The following is a 22,240-nucleotide window of genomic DNA, read 5'->3' as shown; positions in this document are numbered from 1 at the left end:
GATAAAAGTTGAGCAATAATATTTATTCATATTTCACAAGTGTGACTTTAATTTCTATATTTTGCTGGCCGTAAAATTAGGAAGGACAACGACGGATCATCCTTAATAGTTAAGACACCAGTGTCGGATTCGGTCCCCCGCCCCCGGTCCCCGCCCTACCTCTCTCTCTCTCTCTCTTATCTAAATTACATCACACTCGTATATCTAATTCGTAACACTACTAGTATAATAATTCATTTTGAACTAACTTGTGGTTGCTTTCCAATTTCGAGATATTTATTATTGATAAACGCGCGCACACACACACACCGATCCGCCATTGAAGAACACCCATCAATTCTTACCAGATCCATAGTTTAATCTGATTCAGGACAGAGAAAAAAGGTGCTCCTCTTTTCTCTGCCGCACAAAGTGGAAAGTACCCTTTGGCAGTTCTCTTCTTTCGTCACTTTCCATCACCTCACCGCCTCTGCTTTTAATATCTCCTCACCTTCAAACCTCAACCTACTTTTTCAATACTATTTGCTTAGTTAGTATTGAGCTAGCTACCTCTCCATTTTTATATTCTAATTCAAGAGTATTTCGTTAGTGTTGTGTTACTTTTGCTAGTATTTGGTTTGGTTAGTTAGTATTGAGCTAGCTAGCTCTTCCACTTTACATGAACAAACGTGAACAACGAGAGTATTTTGTTAGTATTGTGCTGGCTTTTCATATAGCTCTTTAATTTTATAACTTTATATATGAACAAAGGTGAAGAATTAGGTATGGAAACTTTTCAATTCGGTGAAGAAATTCAGAGCCTGATGGCGGTCGTACAACCGCCGGAGGCCGGTAATTCGTTCACGGCGCTGCTAGAGCTTCCGGCGAACCAGGCGGTGAAGCTTCTGCACTCTCCTGACGAAACCGCGCCGACTAATCTCCCGTCCTCGGTGTTTCCGTCAGCTGAAAACTCGTTGGAGACGACGACGAGCTCAGTTGTACCGAATTCGAGCCCTAATAACATCAATTTGGTGAAACAAGAGCCGATTGATTCCGATTCGATGCATAATTCATCACCGAATCCGTCAGATCCGGTTGTATCGAAATCAACGAAGCGGAAGGAGCGAGAGACGAATGTTTGTATTGTTTTGTTACTTTTATTTGATCATTTTCAGATTTTGTTGTTTCAATTATGACTAATTGAACAAATTAGGTTAAATCATCGGCGAAGAAGATCAAAAGTGTCGCGAATGATGACGGCGAGGAGCTTCCGTACGTTCATGTTCGTGCTCGGAGAGGTCAAGCAACAGATAGTCATAGTTTAGCTGAACGAGTAAATATCTCATGATTAGTGAAACTAATTAAGTTTATTTTATTGTAATCACTAATTAGTTTTAATTTGGCAGGCAAGAAGAGAGAAGATCAATGCTAGAATGAAGCTCCTTCAAGAGCTGGTCCCTGGTTGTAACAAGGTTAGCAATATTCTAGTTTGGTATTCACCTGCATTGGTTACTTGTACTGTACAAATGGTTGCTGCATGTTACATTTACTTGCTTCATTTTGTGTTGTTACTTGTTAGTTGTATATTCCCCATATTTTTTCCTTTTCTTGCATAGTAGGACAAGGGTATTTATGTCATTTATTGACTTGGTTCCTCATCTAGTTTAGCTTTTTATAGCTCAAAAATTATACATGGTTCGTTTGGACACGGGTGTATATATGTAGTTTACTACTTTTTCAGATAAATTTTTTTGCATTTTATAGGATCTGAATATAGATGCTTCGTATACATGGGTGAGTGTTTATGGTTTACCAACATATACCTAGAAGAGTTGGCGAACACTGTGATGTATAACTGTATAAGAGGGTTCAAGTTCAAATATTCTAAAGAGTTAAAAGCCATTTTAGTCCCTGTGGTTTGGGCCATTTTGTCAGTTTAGTCCAAAGGTTTGAAACGTTGCCATTTTAGTCCAAATAGTTTCAAACGTTACCATTTTAGTCCATTGGGTTAACTCCATCCATTTTTTCTGTTAACTAGAAGAGCAATTCGGTCATTTTATATGGCCGAATTGCCCCTTCTAGTTAACAGAATTACATATAATATGAGCGAATTACCCTTCGAGTTAACAAAAAAAATGGATGGAGTTAACCCAGTGGACTAAAATGGCAACGTTTGAAATTATTTGGACTAAAATGGCGACGTTTCAAACCTTTGGACTAAACTGGAAAAATGGCCCAAACCACGGGGACTAAAATGACATTTAACTCTATTAAAATACAGAAAGTGTACGAAAACAGACATAAAAGTCTGCGATAATCTTTGTTCGGTTTTAGCAATAAGACTATCTCCAATGCTAAGGGTGCCCTTAGGCGCCCTTAGCTGCCTAGTCAGCTGCCACATCATATCCTCACAAATCCTTAAAAATCCTTAGAAATCCTTAAAATTCATAATTCCATCTCCAACCATACAAATATCCTTACATATCCTTACGTTTTCCACATCATTACCTATTTTTTTTATTTAAACTTAGTTATCTAAATTATTAAAATATAAATGTATTATAATTAAATGATTAAACAATCAAATTACGTAAATAAATAATATTTAAAATAAAAAGTAAACAATATTTAAGAAAACGTATATATATCTTTTATAGATATATCTTTACTTAAAAATCATAATTAAACTGGATTTAAGGCTTGCTTTGTATCAGGATGGTAAATCAATTATTAATTAATAGCTATAAAATAAATTGCATGATAATGAGCTATTAAGTAAAGCTGTAAACAAATCAATTGGTTAATACTATTGGGAAAAAATAAAAGAAAATGGAAAATGGCTCAAAAGTGGCACAAGAACCCAAATAATGAAGTCCTTGCACAAGGATTTTTCTTTTGGATATACCAAAATCAAATATTCTCCAATGGGCCCTTAAACAAGGATTTATTCCAAGTCATCTTGGATGGGATTATGGATCTCTCATTGGAGATAGTCTAATGGTTTACCTTTTTCTTGCAGATTTCAGGTACAGCAATGGTGCTCGATGAGATTATTAATCATGTACAATCCCTACAACGTCAAGTTGAGGTTAGTTTTAACATTTTTTACTAAAAATCAGATGGTTGCAAGCTTTATAAATTTGTATATACATTGACCCGCATTATTTGTTTTTTCCACAGTTTTTATCAATGAGACTAGCTGCAGTGCACCCTAACATCGATATTAACCTCGACAACATATTTTCTGCTGAGGTAATAATTTTACAGTCCTTTTATCTACTTATGTGTAATTTCACATGCTATGCTATAATTCATAAGTTCCTTTCGGTTTCTACCTTTATAAAAACGTACCACTAGAAAAAATGATTAAACGCATTTAATGGTATATTTTTACCGGTAGACAGTATAATCAAATGCATACAAGTTCCATTACATGAAACCAATGAACATCTGCCATAATTTCCCTAAACTACATTTTGGAAATTGGACCACAAAAGTCAATTATTTTCACTTTGATTGGAGAAAATGTATTTACTCTTGTGGGACTGTACATTCAAACCACTGTTTCCATTGGGTAGTAATAATAAATGGTACTTGCATACATTAGTCGTATAAAGAAGCAATTAATGCGGTAAGTTAGGGTCGTTGGGCCCGGTTCTTGTATGTGAGAAGGGTGACACCCTGACACTCGTTTACCGGGTCTTAGCTCTTTTTGGTCAGGTTGTTTGACCCGTTTGAAATGTTGCAGAGTGGGTCACTTATGGACTGTAGTTTTCCGGGTATGGTTTCACCTCAACCGTTGAGCCATCAGTTATGGCAACCCGATGGGTTAACTCCCCAACCACTATGGGGTGTTGAAGAGACGAACCCGAATTTTATCACTCCCGAAAACTCGTTTTTGAGTTACGATTCTTCTGGCAATTCAGGTAAATATTTTTAGAATCATGTAGTTTACAAATTAATTGTTCTTTAAATTACTTGTTTACCCTTTATTTAAAAAATATTCAATTGTGTTTCATTTACTTTGCAGTTTCATTGTATACAAACCAGCTGAAAATGGAATTATGAAGACATGGAGTTTTAGGTAGTCAGCATTTTGTATATATGGGAAGATAGTAATTGATAGAAAATAGTTGTTAATGCTATTAAAATCATTGATAATTAGGTTTTTAGAAACCAAGTTTGAGTGGTCAAAATTAGTATCAATTATTATTCATATACTTATTATATATTTATTATATATGTGTGTGTGTAGAGATAGATATAGTTGGACTCTAGCAATCATTTCTGAGGAGTGGCCAGAATTTGTTCCCTACTTGATAACATTATTAATTTCTGGTCTTCTCTGAACAAGTTGTTATTTTATGAACACCTTTTCTGAATGCAAATTATTCACCACAATCACACCATTTTAAGGCCATTGGGGATACATTTTCCGCGGCCCTAGTGTGGGCGTCGTGTTCACAAAACCACTTTCCTTCTTCGTTCTCTTCCTCACTGTGCGGTGCCCATTCCATGCATGACACATGCGTGTCACCGCCTCTTGCCACATCGGATCTCCCAGCCATGTTCTCATCCATTCTGCAGCCCTCCCTGCCACTTCGGATGATATAATAGAAGGCCTTAAGAGTGAACGAGCAGAGATGAACCCCTGCTCGTTTAATATAAACGAAAATCTGTTTAAGCTCAATTCGTTTAATTAACGAGAGTTTTGAGTTGACCTTTCTTGAGCGTTATGTAAATCTAGAGCTTGGTTTGTGAGTTAGTTTACATGTTGAGGTATTTTACATGTTCATGCTCGGTCGATTCAATTAGAATAAATAATTTATTTTATTTCTAATTTTTATATAAAATTTTGATTATAATCAAATTTGTGGTTTAATGTTTATAATTATATGCAAAAATGTTCAAAATTATTAACATAACATCGTATTTTATACATTGTAATATTTAGATAACTAATATTGTTCAGGCTTGTAAGCTTGTTATGATCTAGAGGTTATCTAAAGTATGTAATACGATTAAGATATTTGGATTTTTCGCTCTCGGTATGTCTGGCCGGAAATTTAATATTCCGGCTAATATTCAAAGCAGAATCACAAAGGTTTTTGTTACAAACTTGCCAGAAAAGTGTAGCGGTAACGATCTCTCATATTTCATTCGTTCTTATGGTGACATTTACGATCTATACATCGCTCGCAAGCGGGATAAAGCAGGGAATCGTTTTGGTTTTGTTTCTTTTCTTGATGTTAAAGACAACAGGGATTTGGTTAGACAGATCTGTAATACTCGCATCGGTGACTGTTGGTTAAAGGCAAATATTGCTAGATTTACCCTTGAAGAAGGTGAAATTGGTCCGGAACTTGATAACTCTAAAAGGAAGCCTGATAGCCGCGAGAACGCTGCTCGTAAAGAAGAAAGGCCTCCAACAAGGGCTGCATCTTCGTTCTTCAACGGAACTAGATCTTATTCAGATACTCTCACAGGGAGACAAGGACCATTGAAAGACGTTAAGACAGTGATTGTTGATAACCAAGCGAACGCCTTCCGGGGGCTGCATGGGAAGGCATTAGTGGCACGTATGATCGATTTGGAGGCTCTCAAGAGTATTTACTTGATCTTGAACGATATTTGTCCAGGATTGGGCAGGGTGCAGTATCTTGGGGGCTTATCAGTCTTAATCTCGTTTGAAGATAACATTGTGACGTCCTTGGTTCTAGAAGCGGCTAGAGGGGTTATTGGAAGATTCTCTTCAGTGGATTACTGGGAGGGTCAGAACTTTGGGTATGACCACCTTGCTTGGCTCAAAGTAATGGGTATTCCTCTGCATCTAATCACTAATGAGGTTATAGATGTTGTTGGTAGTATTTTTGGGAAAGTTGCTCATAGGGCGAAAAGATCAAACAGCGACGGTGACCTTTCTTACGACTATATCGGTGTTTTAGTTGGAGATGGGAAAAGGATTGGTGAAGAAGTTACGTTGTTATGGAGAGATAGAAAGTTCAACATTTGGGTTTCGGAAGAGTCCGGAGAATGGGTGCCAGAATTTTACCAGGTTACTACTTCGGTGTCGGACCAACCGGTACTTGAAAATTTTAAATGAGGATGGTTTAAACCCGATTACGGAGGAATGTGAGGGTGTCAATGTTTCTGAATCTGTTCCGCCGGAAGGGCCCACTAATTCCGGCAATGAAAGTCTGGTAGCTGATGTTGGGTCAGGGTTTTTGGAAACTTCTAATCATATTAATGGCTTTGATGATACTCCTAAAATTGTGGAGGAAGTTATGGAAGATAGTGAAGTTAATGGGGAGTTTATTCCTGGGAATCTTTTTAATTTTGAAAAGGTTCTAGAAACTGACGTTGGGATCTTGGACAATGGGAATGTGTTGAATAAAAGGAAAAAAAAGTCTTTATTGGGTACTATGGGCCGGCCCAATCCGGCTTTCTCTAGCAGCTTAGAAAAAACAAAAGTGGGGAAGAAGCCCAAATGTAATGAGGACTTGTTTTGGCTAGATCCATTGTTGGGTTTGGATAATGACATTGTGGCTCTTGATAAGGACCTAGGTAATCTCCATGGTGCTGATGAAGCTGACAGAGGAGATCATTCGGTCCAGGGAGAAGCAAATGATTTGGATTTAAACTCTCATCCCATTAACAATGAAGGTGTCGATTTAGTGTCCTCGGATGTTATGCACAACACTTCGGTCGAGAACAATGTTCATATACAAGATGAAGAAATGGAAGCGACAATTGCCTTGGGAGAGAAGTTGGGTGCCAATTTACATAATTCTCACGGGATGATTCAAGACTCGATTATCCATGAAGGGTTACAAGGAGGTAAGAAATGAATTGTATTTCTATTAACATTCGAGGTGTTGGGGTTTTTGGTAAAGCGGGTTGGATTAAGAAGCTTAAAAACGACTGGGGGAATTCATTCATTGGTATGCAAGAGTCTATGGTTAACAATGTTCAATCGGCATTGGTTTCTAATTATTGGGGAGGATCGGATTTTGATTATGAGTATGTTGATGCGAATGGTAACTCGGGTGGCTTAGTGAGTGTGTGGGATCCTAAAGTGTTTGTGAAAGATTCGGTGACCAAAGATATTAATTTTCATGTAGCGGGTGTGGTTTTAGCCGGTTCCATTAGAGTGAATATTATCAATGTTTATGCTCCTCAAACTAATGTTGATAAAAGACAACTTTGGGCGAGAATTAATAATCTTATTCATTCGAATCAAGGTTGGTGGATAGTGTTTGGTGATTTTAATGCGGTTAGAGATCTGGATGAAAGAAAAAATTCGATTTTTGATCCGGTTTGCACCCGTGACTTTAATGATTTTATCGATGAAGCAGGTTTACGGGGAATATAATTTGAAAGGGATGAGGTATACATATATGTCCAATAGAAGAGGTTTGTGTAAGTTGAGTAGAATCGACAGAGTATTTGTTTGTGACAATGTGTTTAACAAGTGACCTAATGCGTGCGTTCGAGCTCTTAATAGATAATTCTCGGATCATTCTCCTTTAGTTTTCTCGGTTCAGGATTCAAACTTTGGTCCAAAACCCTTTCGGATGTTTGACTCATGGTTGGATCGGCCTGGTTGTATAGATATTGTCCAATCGGTTTTTGGAGGTTGGGTAAATAAAGGTGCATCGGATGTCAATTTTTTAAACAAATTGAAAAGACTTCGATATCGTTTAAAAGAGTGGTTCAACAATTATAATGTTAAAGAAGTGGAAGACGAGTCTCGATTATGGAAAGAAAAAGAGGAGATGGATGTTCAAATGGAACTTAAAGACTTGGATGAAACGGCTCTTTGGGTTTGGGCAGAATGCAAGAAAGCGATTGAAGATATTGAGCATCACATGGCGCGTGATCTTAGACAAAAATCTCGCGCGTTAAATAGGCCTCGCTTGGTGACGAAAACTCTAGTTTCTTCCATAATGTTGTTAACGGAAGAAAGGCGCGAAACTCTATCCCGGGCATTTTGATTAACGGGGAATGGGTTACAAAACCATAGTTGGTTAGGAGAGAGATATTAATATTTTTTAGAAGTCATTTCAAGGAGCAGGAACCTTATCAGACAACTCTGGTTTGTGCGGGTATAAAGAAAATTGGTGAACAGGAACGGGTCGCTTTGGTTGATATGTTTTCCAAACAAGAAATCAAAGAGGCGGTATTTGATTGTGGCTAAAACAAGGCGTCTGATCCCGATGGCTTCAATTTTCGTTTCGTCAAGCGTTTTTGGAACTTGTTGTTTGAGGAGAATTTCTATAAAATCATGGTGGAGTTTCACGCGTCAGGTATTATTAATCCAGGTTGCGGGTCGTCTTTTATTACTCTGATACCAAAGGTCAAAACGCCTTTGGGTCTTAGAGATAATAGGCCCATTACTCTTATTGGAATGATTAGTAAAGTGATTTCAAAAATTCTTGCAAATCGTCTCAAAAATATAACGGGGCAGGTTATTTCCGAGTCTCAATCGGCGTTCTTATTTGGCCGTTTCATCCTCGATGGTCCTCTAATGGTTAATGAAGTCATGGAGTGGTTGAAGAAAAGAAACAGAAAGGCCTTTATGTTAAAAATAGACTTCGAGAAGGCCTATGACACGTCAACTGGAACTTCTTGATTTCTATTTTGTCACAAATGGGTTTTCATCCGATTTGGTGTGATTGGATTAAATGTATTCTTCATTCTTCTAGAGCCACGGTCTTGGTTAATGGCTCGCCGACCTTCGATTTTAGTTGTGAAAAGGGTCTCCGTCAAGGTGATCCGTTGTCGCCTTTTCTATTCTTGATTGTGATGGAATCTCTTTCTTGGTTATTGGAGAAAGCTAAAGATATTGATGTTCTTAAAGGTATTAGTTTATCGGAGGACGAAGCGGATATTACTCATCTTCTAGGCAGATGACGCCCTTATTATAGGAGAGTGGTCGCGTGAAAGTATTCAGAGTATTGCCAAGATTCTTCGTATTTTTTATCTATGTTCGGGTCTTCGTATAAATCTTCATAAGTCGAATATTTTTGGAGTTGGTACGGAAGAGTCAGAGGTGGATAATATGATGGAATTCTTGGGTTGTAAAAGAGGAGGGATTCCTTTTGTCTACCTAGGAATCCAAGTTGGGGCTAAGATGACTCGTATTAGCAATTGGGACCCGGTTATTGAAGTTATAAGAGCTCGTCTTGTGTCGTGAAAAGCGAAAACTTTATCGATGGGAGGCCGATTAGTTCTCATTAAGTCGGTTCTTGAAAGTTTACCCGTTTATTACCTTTCGCTTTACAAAGCTCCTAAGGTCGTGATTGATACTATTGAGACTATTATGAGGCGTTTCTTATGGGTGGGTTCTAGTGAAGAAAAAAAGATTCCGTGGGTTGCTTGGGATATTCTTACTACTCCGAAAAAGAAAGGTGGACTGGTGTGGCTAAGTTACAAGAGGTGAATGACACACTCCTTTTGAAATGGACTTGGAGATTCAAAAAAAAAGGTAGTAGCTTGTGGAAGAAAATTAATTTGGGATGTCACGGGTCAAGTAGGCCTTGGGCTATGTTACCATGTAGCGCTTCGGCTAGTGGTTGTTGGAAACAAATAGTGAAAGTGGGAGAGAAAACAATTTCAAACGGGTCGGCTCTTAATTCTTTTTTTGTTGGTTCGCTAGGTGATGGTTCTTCTATAAACTTGTAGGGAGACATTTGTTAAGAGAAGAACCACTTCGAGTTATATATCCTAACCTGTTTAGGCTTGAAAAAAAGAAATGGGTTAAGGTCTCAGCTCGAATTCGTTGCGTGAACAATGTTAAATCCGTGGAGTGGGATTGGAGATCAGCACCTTCTTCGCATGGGGAGGTGACAGAATTATTTCAGCTTCTAAGTGAGATTCATGATTTGACATGGAGGGGTGGTCTAGATGAATGGAAATGGAAGCTTGAAAAGGATGGCTTATTCACAGTGTCCTCGGCCAAGAAATTGTTTTCCAACAACTCTATGGGTGATAATAGTCCGATGATAAAATGGAAGGGTTGGGTTCCGCTAAAATGCAAAATAATGGTACGGAGGGTTGCTCGTAACCGTCTTCCTACTACTTCAGAGCTTCTTAAATGTGGCGTGAACCTTCCACAAACCTCGTGTATTCTTTGTCAATCAGAATTGAAAACGGCTTTACATCTTTTCACCGGCTGTGTTTTTTCTTAAGAAGTGTGGAGTAGAGTTGAAGCGTGGTGTCGGTTGAGTCCTAGTTTTGCTTTTGATGTGACGGACCTTTTGAGAGTGCCGGAGGTTCAAACAAAGTCTAAAGAAGCGAGATACACCTTAAGAGGTATTGTTTACACTACTATGTGGGTGTTGTGGAATGAGCGTAATGCTCGTATTTTTAACAACAAGCGGCAGAGACCGATTAAGGTTTTGGAGATTGTAAAGTCGACGTCATACTTTTGGATTTGTAATAGATCTAGGTGGAAAGATATAGATTGGAAAAATTGGTGTATATATCCTTTGGATTGATGTTTTCTCGTTTGTTTGCTCGAAGGTCCTTGCTTTGAGGACCTCTCGAGGTGTTTGAATGAAATTTTCTTTTCAAAAAAATGTACATCATATTAACTTCAAGTTAAGCTCTAACATGTTTACTTTTGGCTCGTGTTTAACAACTTATTTTATTTACAACCATCATTAACTATTCGGTTATTAGTGAAAATATACTTTTTTTAATTACAATGATCAAAATTTTAAACTAAACTTTAAATATATTTTATAATGATTTTTTTGTAGCAAGAAGAAAATTGTGTCATGTCTGCTCTAAAATTGTGTCATATATCAATATTTTAATAGATAGTGTGTATATATATAGAATTAATTGTATAATATCATATGCATTTAATATTGATTATGAGAATCTCTTAGCATCTTGTATATATTGTGAGTCTCAATCAATGAAAGGGACAGAGAATGTATATATTGTGAGTCTCAATCAATGAAAGGTACAAAGAATTCATGTATCTTACATGGTATCATCCTTTCGATCCTAACCCTATCTATGTTGCTGCCTCTCTCTGCATCCTCTTCCCTTACTTCATATCTTCTATTTCATCCCATTCTCTGATATAACTAGCAAACTTCATCCTGCTATGACTGTCTCCAACGTTAATTTGTGCCTCAGGGCCGTCTCCGAAAATGGTAGAAAATCTCTAGGCCCTGTGCAAACAGAAAATACGGGCCCCTTAAATATAAATTTTTAAAAGAATATATATATAAGGTATATATAAAAGGGGTTAAATATATGAAAATGAATTAATGTCATTTGCATTTAATAAATAGATAAGAAAGAAAAAGAAAAACAAAACTGAGGACGCCAGGATTAGAACCCGTGTCTTCTTATTATTAAAGTGACTTTCAAACCACCAAACCAAGTGATTCAAGATGGTATTTTTCTGATTCATTGTGTATATATTCTAACTTTACAATGTAAAACAAATCCAAAATAAAAAAAAATTGGGCCCTTGATGGGTTTGGGCCCTGAGCCGCCGCCCATCCCGCACACCATATGTTGGTCCTAAAAGAACAGATGATAAGGAAAGCCAAAATTGGTTCAAGAACTGCTGATCATCATAAGCACTGTTCGCACAAGATTCTCCCTTGACAGTGATTATTCAACATCTGATAGACTCCAAGCACTGATCATCACAACAACTGTTAGCCAAGACCTGATGAAGTATAAAGAATGAAGCTCTATTTGTCTTCCAAGCATTGCTGAAGACTAAGGCACTGCCCATTCAAGGACTGATCAACCTTTGAAGAAAGCACTGATGCTCAACATCAGTGCTTAGACTACAACGATGGAAAGAGAAATCAGTAGTTTAATTGTAATCAGTGGTTTATATGTAATAGTGTTTAGAGTCAGTTAGGAGGTTAGATGTCACTTTCATGGTGACGTCAGCCAAAGATGCTCAGTGGTTTGCTTGTACTATAAATAGAACAGTACTCTATACTGTTCCATTAGCTCTTTCACCACAAGTCATTCCGTACGAACAAATCACAGAGCTCGGGCTGAGGGGGAGTCTAGTGTATATATGCATAAGTTGAATCTTGTAATAGATACAATCATTTGACTTAATGAAATCATGTTTACTTAGAACTATTCTCCATTGATTGTGTATTCAAATTTTATCTTCATTATTCAGCTGCACTTTAATTCTCTGTTTCATCTTCATCTTAATTAAACTTACACAATCTAAGAAAATCAGATCCTAACACCATTCGGGCCAGCCATGTTGTGCCTATAACCCTAGAGGTTGAAGCCGCCCATTACACCACTTGGGCAGAACTTTTGCAGAGCTTACCAGGTATATGACTATCAAAAACCCAAACATAAAGCACCGGCTATTACCTCCTCTGATACTGAAGTGGGTAAGGCGGCTGTTTCTACTACTTCTCAAGATGAAGCTCTTTGGACTCGCATGGATACTATTGTCAAAAAATGGATATATGGCACAATATCCACCGACCTTCTTCACACCATCTTCACTCCCGGTTAAACAACCTATGACGCTTGGACCACCTTGGCTAACCTTTTTCGAGACAACAAAAACACCAAGTCCGTTTTTCTTCAACAGAAGTTTTCCAATAATCGTTTGGAAAATTTTCCAAACATGTCAACCTACTGTCAACAGGTTAAAATCCATTCAGAACAACTTGCAAGTGTCAATGCTCCTATCGACAACAGACGCCTTGTTTTACAGCTGCTCACCGGTCTTACCGAGCAATATGACGATATCTCTACTATCCTGCAAAATAGGGAACCACTACCAGACTTCAATGAGGCACGTTCTCGTTTGATAATGGAAGAATCCAAAAGAAAGTACAGGGTTGCCCCCTCTGCTACAACCCTGACAGCAGGTGTAACAACTCTGAAAAATTAAGAAAATCCTAAAAAAAAATAGAAAAAATGATTAGGCCGCTGATTCCTAACTTTCTTAAAATCCTTGTGTCCCCGGCAACGGCGCCAAAAACTTGATGCGTGTCAGTGTGTATATGTTTTAGGTATATATTTTAAGCCCTTTTTACACGTTTTAGCCAAGTTTTAAATTTATAAACACGATATTCACTAACACTAAACACACATATGGGCAAGTGCACCCATCGTGGACGTAGTATAGTGTTGGTAAGATACCAAGGTCGTCCAAGGACACAAGAGCTTTTAGTACCGGTTTATTCTCAACGTCTAATCAAATCAAAATGTTAGACAATATAGACAAGATGAATCACTTGGCTCCGACTCGTGTGTAGTGTAACCTTTGATTATTTTCGCACTTTTGCACTTGTTTAAGAGATTATCTTAGTTATTGTAGTAGGCCCCTCTTTTGAAGGTGACGTTACCCTCAACCTAGTAGTTTGAGTCAGCAAGGATACAATCCTAAAGGGTCGGATTATTGAAAGATAATTAATTAAGTTATTAATGCATAATGTGGTAGGCCCATCTTTTGAAGGTGACGTTACCCTCGGCTAAGTAGTCTGAGTCAACAGGGATACAGTCCTAAGTAGCCGGCTTAAAGTTTTAATAGTAGTTTAACTTATGAGGGGGTCAAAGAGTTCAGACCCCCGCCATCCAATACCAGTGGGCATTGAAGGAGGTCCTACTAAATTTGACCTAGGTCCTTTGCAGGATCTATACACTGAACAATGGCAAGACTCTTACCAAACCGTTCCGTTAAGCCCCGACCAGGTAGCCAACATACCTCCATATAGATCGTGGAGATATGAATGGTGAAAATCTTTTATTTTATATAGACAGTAAAATAATGCCAAGACACCACGGACAAACGATAAGGAAGACTCACCTTCAACATAAGAAACTAGTAATTAAAGTCATTAATACAAAACCAATTAAAAAGTGCAAAAGATTAAAAATAAAAAGTATTACACTAAACACTTGTCTTCACCAAGTGATGTAAGAGACTTAGGCAAACATGGCCTTTGATTGTCAAGAACTCTTACGATCAATCTTGGATCCCAAGACGACTCACACACTCTATGATGGACAATGGATGATGGTGGTGGATGATGGTGTTGTGATGGTGGTGGGTGGTGGGTGAAGTGTGAGAGAGGTGGTGTGCCAAGGGATGAGTTGCAAGAGCTCCAAGCACTCCTATTTATAGGCTGAACAGAAGCTCGGGCACGGCTCCGTGTCCATTGGGCACGACCCCGTGTCCATCCTACTCTTTTTCTTCATTAAATGCAGTTTGTCTGCATTAGTTGACCACGCCCCCGTGTCCGTTGAGCACGACCCCGTGTGCAGAAGCATATCTGTACTATCAAGATTTACCTGGATTCTGCGAATCTTATAGTTGACCACGGCCCCGTGTCCGCTGAGCACGTCCCCGTGGTGGGCGATGGAAGCTTCTACCACTTTGTCTTTTCTGCCGACACTTGGGCACGCCCCCGTGCTCACTGAGCACGGGGCGTGTTCAGTCTTCTGTCTTCTTGTTTTGCTTGGGAAGATGCTGTCGGGAGGTCGGGCATGCCACGTTTGCTCATTTTCTTGTATTTATGTTAGATTTAGCTGCCTTTTTGCTTCTTTTGTTTATTTGAGCTCATTTAATCCTGAAAATACAAAAGGAAGACAAAAGCACACTTTTTCCGACATTAGTACTAAAAAGGGTTAGTTTTATGCCACAATTGATGTAATTTATATGTTGCATTTTGTGCACATCAAATACCCCCACACTTGAATCTTTGCTTGTCCTCAAGCAAAACTCTTTATAATGTGGCTTTTTCACTACCAAATGGAATGGGTAGAAGATAAGGTTTTTGGGCTTGTCATAGAGTGTCGGGATTTCCAAGATTCTTTATTAAGTTTTATTTTTATTTATTTACAATCCTATTCGTCATGATTTATTAAAAACGTTTCATAAGATAAATTATTTATTAGGGCATAACATGCCTTTTTAAAATTCTATTTATATACAAGTTCACATACCTCACGGGGGATCGCTCAACACTCGGCCGAAGGTGTATTTTTAGTGAATCACTCGAGAGCGGCATGGAACTTACTCCTACCATAAGCTTACCAAGCAATCAATCCTCCTCCTTTTTAACTATATACCTTTGTAAGTATTAAGAGGACTCTTTGGGTGAAGGGTAAGGCTTGGGCTAAAGGTGAGTGGTTGGGTTAGCGGTTAGTAAAAGGGCGAAAAGCGTAAAAAGCATCGGTTTTTTGAGAGACTTTTTATTTTTCACAATTTATTTTATTTTGATGAACCAATTCTTTCAAACAAAGTTATTTTTGATGAATCCATAACAACTATATTGCGATAATATTTATTACATTCGTTATCCCATACTAACAAATAATATAATCACATAAGTCATCACAGATTTCTTGTCCTCTCGAACAATTCAAATCCGACAACCTAGATTTTAGGTGAGTTTCTAGACTTCCTAGCTTGATTTGATGTAGACTTCAATTAAACCTGCAACATACGTTAAAATAATGTCAATACAAAAGTATTGACGAGTATACAGGTTTGATATGTAATTGCGTAATAGATTAAAAAGTGCTGCAAATTTCCACATGCATAAACGTAATACACGACATATATACTCACAAAACGGATACTACCAGCTAAGTCCTCGATACTCGATTCTTCGATGGCATAACTAGACCCCGTCAGGCGCAATAGTACTATACTAGTCGTGCCGTTTCATAATTTTCTTATGTTGGTTCTTTTGTGGGAATGGGTTTTTATGTGATCAAGTATATATAATCAAATTTTAACTAAGCTTGTCATGCCGTTTCATAATTTTCTTATGTTGGTTCTTTTTATCACGACACTATCGGTTGTAAATTTGTAAAAATATAATCTTGTTAGAACTTGAAATTCCCAACTTAAACCTAGACAAGTAAAAAGAAAATGAAAAATTTTGAAAAAAATTGGGGTGATTTGCGGTTCCAATAGAGTTTTGTGTAAGGCTTGTTAATTAGGACTTGCAAGATTCAAAGTTTTAGCATCCCCCCCCCCCCACACTTAAATTACACATTGTCCTCAATGTGTCCCAAAAATAAGTTTTTAGGTTGATTGAATGTGTAAAAGGGTGTTAAAAGCAAAATTTTATGTTACTGGTACTCTGGACACGACCCCGTGGTGACCGGGCACGGCCACGTGTTCAGGTGCAATTAACAAGAATTTGTAAAAAGAAACAGAAGCCTGGACACGGGGGCGTGTTCAGTAAACACGACCCATGTCCAGTTACATGAACTTGGCGTTTTTTGCAGATTCTGCAGCACGGGGTCGTGTCGGGTGGACACGGGCCGTGCTGAACTTGCTGTAATGAAGAAATTTTTGTCGGATGGTCCTGTTTTCGTGCATGGGGTGATGTTTCTCGTTTCCCTTGTTATCCTTCACCATCCCGAGTGTGTTTTATTCCTGAAAATTAAAATTAAACTAAAAATTAATCTAAGCTAAACTAAGGATAGTTCCGCGGAATGCCTCCGTGGTGCGCCACGTTTATAAGGGTCCTTGGCTAGACCCAAAGTTAGGTCATATGTTATCCGAGCAGGATGTTTTGCATCCCATGTTGCACCGTCGGAGAGCATCATCCAAACTCGAATCAATGACCTTCATGTAGTTGACCGGGTCATCGTCCTCTACTCTCTTCCCAACCCCAAACTTCACTTCCTTATCCCCAAACTTCAAAGTGAGTGTTCCGTCATTCATGTCTACCACTGCTTGTGCAGTGGCTAGAAATGGCCTCCCTAGTATGAGGGGGACTTCGGTGTCTTCTTCCATATCAAGTATGACAAAGTCGGCCGGGTAGACGAAATTGTCGACTTTGACCAATAGATTTTCAGCGACACCTTGCGGGTATTTGATGGATCTGTGGGCAAGTTGTATACTCATCTTGGTAGGGCTTGTTTTTCCTAGGCCGAGTCGTTTGAACATTGATGCAGGCATGAGGTTAATGCTAGCCCCAAGGTCGGCTAGTGCATTACGAACGGGGAATTCCCTGATCGAGCAAGGAATCGTGAAGCTTCCAGGATCAATCTTCTTTTGTGGGAGTTTGTTGAGTACAAGGGCGGGGCATTCTTCGCCTAAGTTACTAATTGCAATGATTCAATTTTCCTTTTATGAGTGAGGAAGTCCCTCATGAATTTTGAGTATTTAGGCATTTGAGTTAGGACTTCGATAAATAGAATATTAACATGCAATTGTTTTAGTAAATTTTCAAATTTTGCGAATTGCTCATTGGTCTTTTGGTGAATTAACCTACCGGGGTATGGAACCAGAGGAGCCTTGGTAGGCTCTTGAATTAGAGGAGAAGCATTCTCTTGTTGGGGCGGTGTTGTGCTTCCCTCAGTTGGCGGTGGTGGAGCTTCTTCGGAACCCACAGTACGATTTCTCAATGTTATGAGATGGACTTGTGCTTTTGGGTTTGTTTCGGTATTACTTGGTAACGCGCCTTGTGGTCTCTCGAAGAAATTTTGAGCTAATTGATTTATTTGTTTTTCAATGTTTTGTATACTAGCTTGTTGATTTCTAAAATTCGATTCCAATTTTTGAAATCGATCCGAGTTTTTCTTTTCAGTGTCGGAGATGAGACGAGATACAGTATCTTCAAGCCTTTCTCGTCCACCTTGTTGTTGAGGGAAATTTTGTGACTCGTTTATTGGTTGTTGAAAGTTTGTTCGTTGGTTTAGGTTTTGTTGGTGTCACACCCCAACCGATGGCGGAATCATCGGGGTGCGTCACTAGGCGAATCAGATTGCTCAAGAGAATCCATAACAACTATATTGCGATAATATTTATTACATTCGTTATCCCATACTAACAAATAATATAATCACATAAGTCATCACAGATTTCTTGTCCTCTCGAACAATTCAAATCCGACAACCTAGATTTTAGGTGAGTTTCTAGACTTCCTAGCTTGATTTGATGTAGACTTCAACTAAACCTGCAACATACGTTAAAATAATGTCAATACAAAAGTATTGGCGAGTATACAGGTTTGATATGTAATAGCGTAATAGATTAAAAAGTGCTGCGAATTTCCACATGCATAAACGTAATACACGACATATATACTCACAAAACCGATACTACCAGCTAAGTCCTCGATGCTCGATTCTTCGATGGCATAACTAGACCCCGTCGGGCGCAATAGTACTATACTAGTCGTGGTGGAACGTCACGAGTATAAGTTCTAGCACATATGCAACTAGTTTTGGTCCACATTTCCATATATTTATATTATTATTTAGTTAGTTATTATAATGAATCACAAAAAGGGTCGTATATACGTATCTATATATTCAATATTCGGTGCGATGATCGAGTTACACGTGCCTTCGAGTGCGTTCTTCGATGTGATGTGCCACAATGATTATCGGGGTACTACTTGCTCGTATTGCCATCATCGTCACGATGGCTGGAGGCATGGTACTCACCCGTTAGTCCTTGTTAGCGTTAATTGCTTGAGAAAATAGCTTTGTAATAGCGATAGAATATGCGTAATTATTCGATTATACTTCGATATAGCGATGTATCTGATATAGTTACATTATGATGCGAATCTCTGGTGCTAGGTGTAACGAGTATAACGAGTGGTAACAACGCACGAATGTGCGGGTTGTTACAGTTGGTTACCACTATTGCCGGGTTCTCTCCAACCAAGGTTAGGGTGGTTACGCCATCCTTGGTTGTAGGTACCCGTTGGAGGACCCGACGGCCTAGGTCTGTTATCAATGTAGTTTATCGATTCTGGTTGATCATCTGTTTCTTTCATACAACTCCAGCTTTCATGTGGCCCACCACACCCTTCACAAGCCATAACCGAGACCGCTTTTGTCATTTCTAACTTTTTGATTTTTGAAGAAAGGGCCTCGATTTGGGCTTGTAAAGAAGTGCTTTCATCAACCTTATGGTCGCCCGGGGCAATAGATTTATTGCCTCGGGGAGTGTGCCACTGAAAATTGGTTTGAGCAATTTCCTCAATTTGATTGTATATTTCATGTGGGCGACGATTACCTAAAAGTCCCTCAGAGCTAGAGTCAAGTGTTTGTCTTGTGTGTGGCAACAACCCATTGTAGAAAGTGGATACTTGTTGCCATACCGCAAGACCGTGATGAGGACACTTTCACAATAGCTCTTTGAACCTTTCCCAAGTTTCATATAAGGATTCCCCATCCTCTTGTGAATATGTATTAATTCCAGTCATTAATTTAGCCGTTTTAACGGGAGGGAAATACTTATATAGAAACTTTTGGGCTAGTTCATCCCAGGTGTTTACCGAGCCAACTAGGAGGGCATTGAGCCAAGCCTTTGCTCGGTCCTTTAATGAAAATGGAAACATCCGAAGGCGGATGGCGTCGTTTGATGCTCCATTGATCCGAAAGGTATCACATATTTTTAAGAAATTAGTAATATGTAAATGGGGATCCTCGTCCGCAAGCCCATGGAATGTTGCGGAGTTTTGAAGCATCTATATCAAATGTGGCCAAAGTTTGAAGTTGTTAGCTTCGACATTCGGAGCATTGATAGCGGTGCCGAGATTAGCCACGATGGGTCGTAGGTAATCCATGAGGGTACATTGGTCCGCCATTGGAAGTGGGTCCCCCGAAACCTTCTCTTGGTTTTTAGCTTTAAGTCTTTTTATGAGAAAACGTTCTGGTTCTTCTAGAGGTTCTTTTATGTTTCTACTAGAACTGGAGCTCATACACTACGTAGAAAGTTCAGATGTGGTGCCAGGGTTCCAAGTCCTGCAATAAAAACAGAAAAGAATGTTGGTCAGGAAGTTCACCACGGCCCCGTGCTCAGTGAACACGGCTCGTGGTCGGAGATACAGCGATTGTTTTCCGGATCCCTATTACTGGGAAGTTGGACACGGCCCCGTGTTGCACCGACACGGCCCCGTGCTCAGCTCTCTGTAACTTGAAAAATAAAAACTGCCAGTGACACTGCTGGGCACGACCCGTGTCCGACCAGGCACGACCCGTGTTGAGCTCTACAGAAGCTGAAAAATTAAGAAAATCCTAAAAAAAATAAAATAGAAAAAATGATTAGGCCGCTGATTCCTAGCTTTCTTAAAATCCTTGTGTCCCCGGCAACGGCGCCAAAAACTTGATGTGTGTCAGTGTGTATATGTTTTAGGTATATATTTTAAGCCCTTTTTACACTTTTTAGCCAAGTTTTAAATTTATAAACACGATATTCACTAACAGTAAACACACATATGGGCAAGTGCACCCATCGTGGACGTAGTATAGTGTTGGTAAGATACCGAGGTCGTCCAAGGACACAAGAGCTTTTAGTACCGGTTTATCCTCAACGTCTAATCAAATCAAAATGTTAGAAAAATATTTTTTAAACTAGAAAAATAAAACTAACTAAAATGCTGAAAATAAAATAAAAATAAAAACAGATAGACAAGATGAATCACTTGGCTCCGACTCGTGTGTAGTGTAACCTTTGATTATTTTCGCACTTTTGCACTTGTTTTAGAGATTATCTTAGTTATTGTAGTAGGCCCCTCTTTTGAAGGTGACGTTACCCTCAACCCAGTAGTTTGAGTCAGCAAGGATACAATCCTAAAGGGTCGGATTATTGAAAGATAATTAATTAAGTGATTAATGTATAATGTGGTAGGCCCCTCTTTTGAAGGTGACGTTACCCTCGGCTAAGTAGTCTGAGTCAGCAGGGATACAGTCCTAAGTAGCCGGGTTAAAGTTTTAATAGTAGTTTAACTTATGAGGGGGTTAAAGAGTTCGGACCCCCGCCATCCAATACTAGTGGGCATTGAAGGAGGTCCTACTAAATTTGACCCAGGTCCTTTGCAGGATCTATACACTGAATAATGGCAAGACTCTTACCAAACCGTTCCCTTAACCCCCGACCAGGTAGCCAACATACCTCCATATACACCGTGGAGATATGAATGGTGAAAATCTTTTATTTTATATAGACAGTAAAATAATGCCAAGACACCACAAACAAACGATAAGGAAGAATCACCTTCAACATAAGAAACTAGTAATTAAAGTCATTAATACAAAACCAATTAAAAAATGCAAAAGATTAAAAATAAAAAGTATTACACTAAACACTTGTCTTCACCAAGTGATGTAAGAGACTTAGGCAAACATGGCCTTTGATTGTCAAGAACTCTTACAATCAATCTTGGATCCCGAGACGACTCACACACTCTATGATGGACAATGGATGATGGTGGTGGATGATGGTGTTGTGATGGTGGTGGGTGGTGGGTGAAGTGTGAGAGAGGTGGTGTGCTAAGGGATGAGTTGCAAGAGCTCCAAGCACTCCTATTTATAGGCTGAACAGAAGCTCGGGCACGGCCCCGTGTCCATCCTACTCTCTTTTTTCATTAAATGCAGTTTGTCTGCATTAGTTGACCACGCCCCCGTGTCCGCTGAGCACGACCCCGTGTGCAGAAGCATATCTGTACTATCAAGATTTGCCTGGATTCTTCGAATCTTAGAGTTGACCACGGCCCCGTGTCCGCTGAGCACGACCCCGTGGTGGGCGATGGAAGCTTCTACCACTTTGTCTTTTCTGCTAACACTTGGGCATGCCCTCGTGCTCACTGAGCACGGGGCATGTTCAGTCTTCTGTCTTCTTGTTTTGCTTTGCTTGGGAAGATGCTGTCGGGAGGTCGGGCATGCCACGTTTGCTCCTTTTCTTGTATTTATGTTAGATTTAGCTTCATTTTTGCTTCTTTTGTTTATTTGAGCTCATTTAATCCTTAAAATACAAAAATGAAAAAGCACCCTTTTTCCAACATTAGTACTAAAAAGGGTTAGTTTTATGCCACAATTGATGTAATTTATATGTTGCATTTTGTGCACATCACCTCTCAATATTTGTGGGTTTGGCATGCTTTTTGCGGTCCTTCAGATGCACAAAACGATATCAATGTGCTTCAGCAATCTCTATTATTACTTACTGAACAAAATGGAACTGCGCCAAAATGTCCATTTTACGTTAACAACCACTTATACAAACGTGGTTACTATGTTGGTGTAGTTGTCTGTCGACTTCATCTTCGTTCGAGTCTTAGATTAGAAATGATTGTATAGTGCTCGGAAATCGAAAAAGTGAGAATTAGGAGTGATTCCGCTTGAAATGTCACATGGTCATTTCAAGCGAAATCACGTAATCTTCTGATTCAACTCCAAATGTATAAGAGAGATTCCACTCGAAATGTTTGTTGAGATTCCGCTTGAAACATGTTCAAGCGGAATCAGAAGATGTATATAT

The 22,240-nt window shown here is 39.0% G+C and overlaps 2 protein-coding genes and 1 non-coding gene across 3 annotated transcripts; all 3 read left to right on the top strand.

Annotated features, from left to right (window-relative positions):
* Window positions 1-224: 224 nt before the first annotated feature.
* LOC110866780 (transcription factor bHLH48) lies at window positions 225-4,451 on the top strand. Its single transcript, XM_022115930.2, has 7 exons — window positions 225-1,115; window positions 1,193-1,312; window positions 1,386-1,451; window positions 2,999-3,067; window positions 3,160-3,231; window positions 3,728-3,905; window positions 4,010-4,451. The coding sequence occupies exons 1-7, from the start codon at window positions 741-743 to the stop codon at window positions 4,045-4,047; spliced, it is 918 nt and encodes a 305-aa protein (XP_021971622.1). The 5' UTR covers window positions 225-740; the 3' UTR covers window positions 4,048-4,451.
* A 4,177-nt stretch (window positions 4,452-8,628) lies between these two features.
* On the top strand, window positions 8,629-9,175 carry LOC110891145. Its single transcript, XM_022138845.1, has 2 exons — window positions 8,629-8,839; window positions 8,907-9,175. Exons 1-2 carry the CDS (start codon window positions 8,629-8,631, stop codon window positions 9,173-9,175), a joined length of 480 nt encoding a protein of 159 aa, XP_021994537.1.
* Window positions 9,176-19,083: 9,908 nt separating this feature from the next.
* Window positions 19,084-19,190, top strand: LOC118482921. Its single transcript, XR_004869221.1, has one exon. It is a non-coding gene; the product is annotated as a small nucleolar RNA R71 (small nucleolar RNA).
* Window positions 19,191-22,240: the final 3,050 nt, after the last annotated feature.

The sequence above is a fragment of the Helianthus annuus genome, chromosome 1 (assembly GCF_002127325.2).
Source record: "Helianthus annuus cultivar XRQ/B chromosome 1, HanXRQr2.0-SUNRISE, whole genome shotgun sequence".
NCBI classification, from domain to species: Eukaryota; Viridiplantae; Streptophyta; class Magnoliopsida; order Asterales; family Asteraceae; genus Helianthus; species Helianthus annuus.
This window is presented reverse-complemented; position numbering and strand designations above follow the sequence as displayed.